General features: G+C 36.5%; 1 protein-coding gene across 1 annotated transcript; it reads right to left on the minus strand.

The window, feature by feature from the left end:
* Positions 1 to 764: 764 nt before the first annotated feature.
* Positions 765 to 1,612, minus strand: Gasu_64890 (uncharacterized protein; the record flags this gene model as incomplete). Its single annotated transcript, XM_005702314.1, has 3 exons — positions 765 to 904; positions 965 to 1,018; positions 1,089 to 1,612. 3 exons carry the CDS (start codon positions 1,571 to 1,573, stop codon positions 793 to 795), a joined length of 651 nt encoding a protein of 216 aa, XP_005702371.1. The 3' UTR covers positions 765 to 792.
* Between the last annotated feature and the right edge of the window lie 40 nt (positions 1,613 to 1,652).

Raw genomic sequence — 1,652 nt, forward strand, 5'->3', positions numbered from 1 at the left:
CATAGTATGTTGAGCACCAATATACACACTTTTTAGTGATTTTTTCTGCTAATGGGAAAGATGGGCAATTTGAAAAGAGTGGCCAATTGGGAATGGGCCCTCGCAATTTTGATTTGAAAATTGTCATTCTGGGTGTGGGGCGGAGAAAGAATGGGTAAATTGGAAATGGGAGAGAGAGTGGGGAAATTGCGATGGGGGAAAATGAGTGGGGAAATGGGTGTGAGGAAATTGGAGAAGAGGGGCCAACCCAAAGGCGATTGTGTTGATTTGAAAATTGCCATTGTGGTGGGCGGGGCTGGGGAAGAATGGGCCCATTTGGAGATGGGAGGGGAAATTGCGATGGGGAAAATGGATGGGGAAAGGGGCCAATTTGGGCCAACCACAAAGGTGATCGTGATTTGAAAATTGCCATTATGGCGGGCTGGGAAAGAATGGGAAATTGGAAATGGGAAAGATTGGGTAAATTAGAAATGGGGGCATTTGAAATTGAGGACAGTGTGCAAAGAGGACTGAGTGTGAATTGAAAATTTTGGGAGAGTCCGTATAGGAAGGGTGTTTGAAAAATTCCAATTCGAAAAGCAAAAAAGATTGAAATTTCAACTTCAGTTATATTTTATGAGATAGTAGTAGTAGAAAGTTTAATTACACGCTGTCACATAATGTTTCCATGCTTTCATAATACATTTTTACTCTAAAATAATCTTCTTATTAAATTTCTAAAGAAACTATAATAACAATTTAATATAATTGATTGAAACATTGAAAACATTATTAAAAAATTTAATCATTGACTTAATTTTCAACTGTTACAATTAAATGTTCAAAGTAAATATTATATAAACACATAAAACTCAACAAAACAAAAAAAGAATTAATTTTGAAGACTATATTTGTTAATTCTCCACTAAATTGACAAAAATAAATAATTTTTAGTTTAGTTTGACAATATTTACTAAAATTATACACAATAAAAATAATGATAATAAGTAAAATTTTAAAGCTGCCTTGACACGCTATACTACAGACGCGCCATAAACGCAAGGATTATTTTTGTTAAAAGTTAATAACAAAAAAAAGTGAAAACTAACCAATAAAAAAAGAGAACATAGTCGTCGAAAGTATAGAAAGAAAGATTTTTATTCAAAGAAATACACATATCTAAAGTGATTAAGTAAAATGGTGCAAAAAAATAATGAACGAACTTAAAAAAGACAATGAATTGCATTTGGTAAATTGCCATTTGATGAGAGAATATGTGTGGGTGAGTGAAATGGTCGATTGCGGGTAAAGGATGGTAGTGCAACTTTGAAAATTGTCTTGGAGTGTGGGGATGGGGGGAAAGAAGGGGCCAATTGGAAGTGGAAGAGGGTTGGGGGTCAATTGTGAATTGGAAATTGGCATGGGGGAAAATGAGTGGGGGGAAGGATTGGGCAAATTGCGAAGAGAGAGGGCAACTCGAAATGTGGATGGGCAATTGTGATTTGAAAAATGTGCATGGGGGAAAATGAGTGGGAGGGGAGGAAGGATTGGGGCCAAATTGGAGAGGGGTCAATTCGAAATGTGGATGGGCCATTGTGATTTGGAAAATGTGCATGGTGGAAAATCAGTGGGAGGAAGAATGGGCAAATTTGAGAGGGGTCAATTCGAAGAAC

This window comes from Galdieria sulphuraria (genome assembly GCF_000341285.1).
Source record: "Galdieria sulphuraria unplaced genomic scaffold scaf_281, whole genome shotgun sequence".
In the NCBI taxonomy this organism is placed as follows: Eukaryota; Rhodophyta; class Bangiophyceae; order Galdieriales; family Galdieriaceae; genus Galdieria; species Galdieria sulphuraria.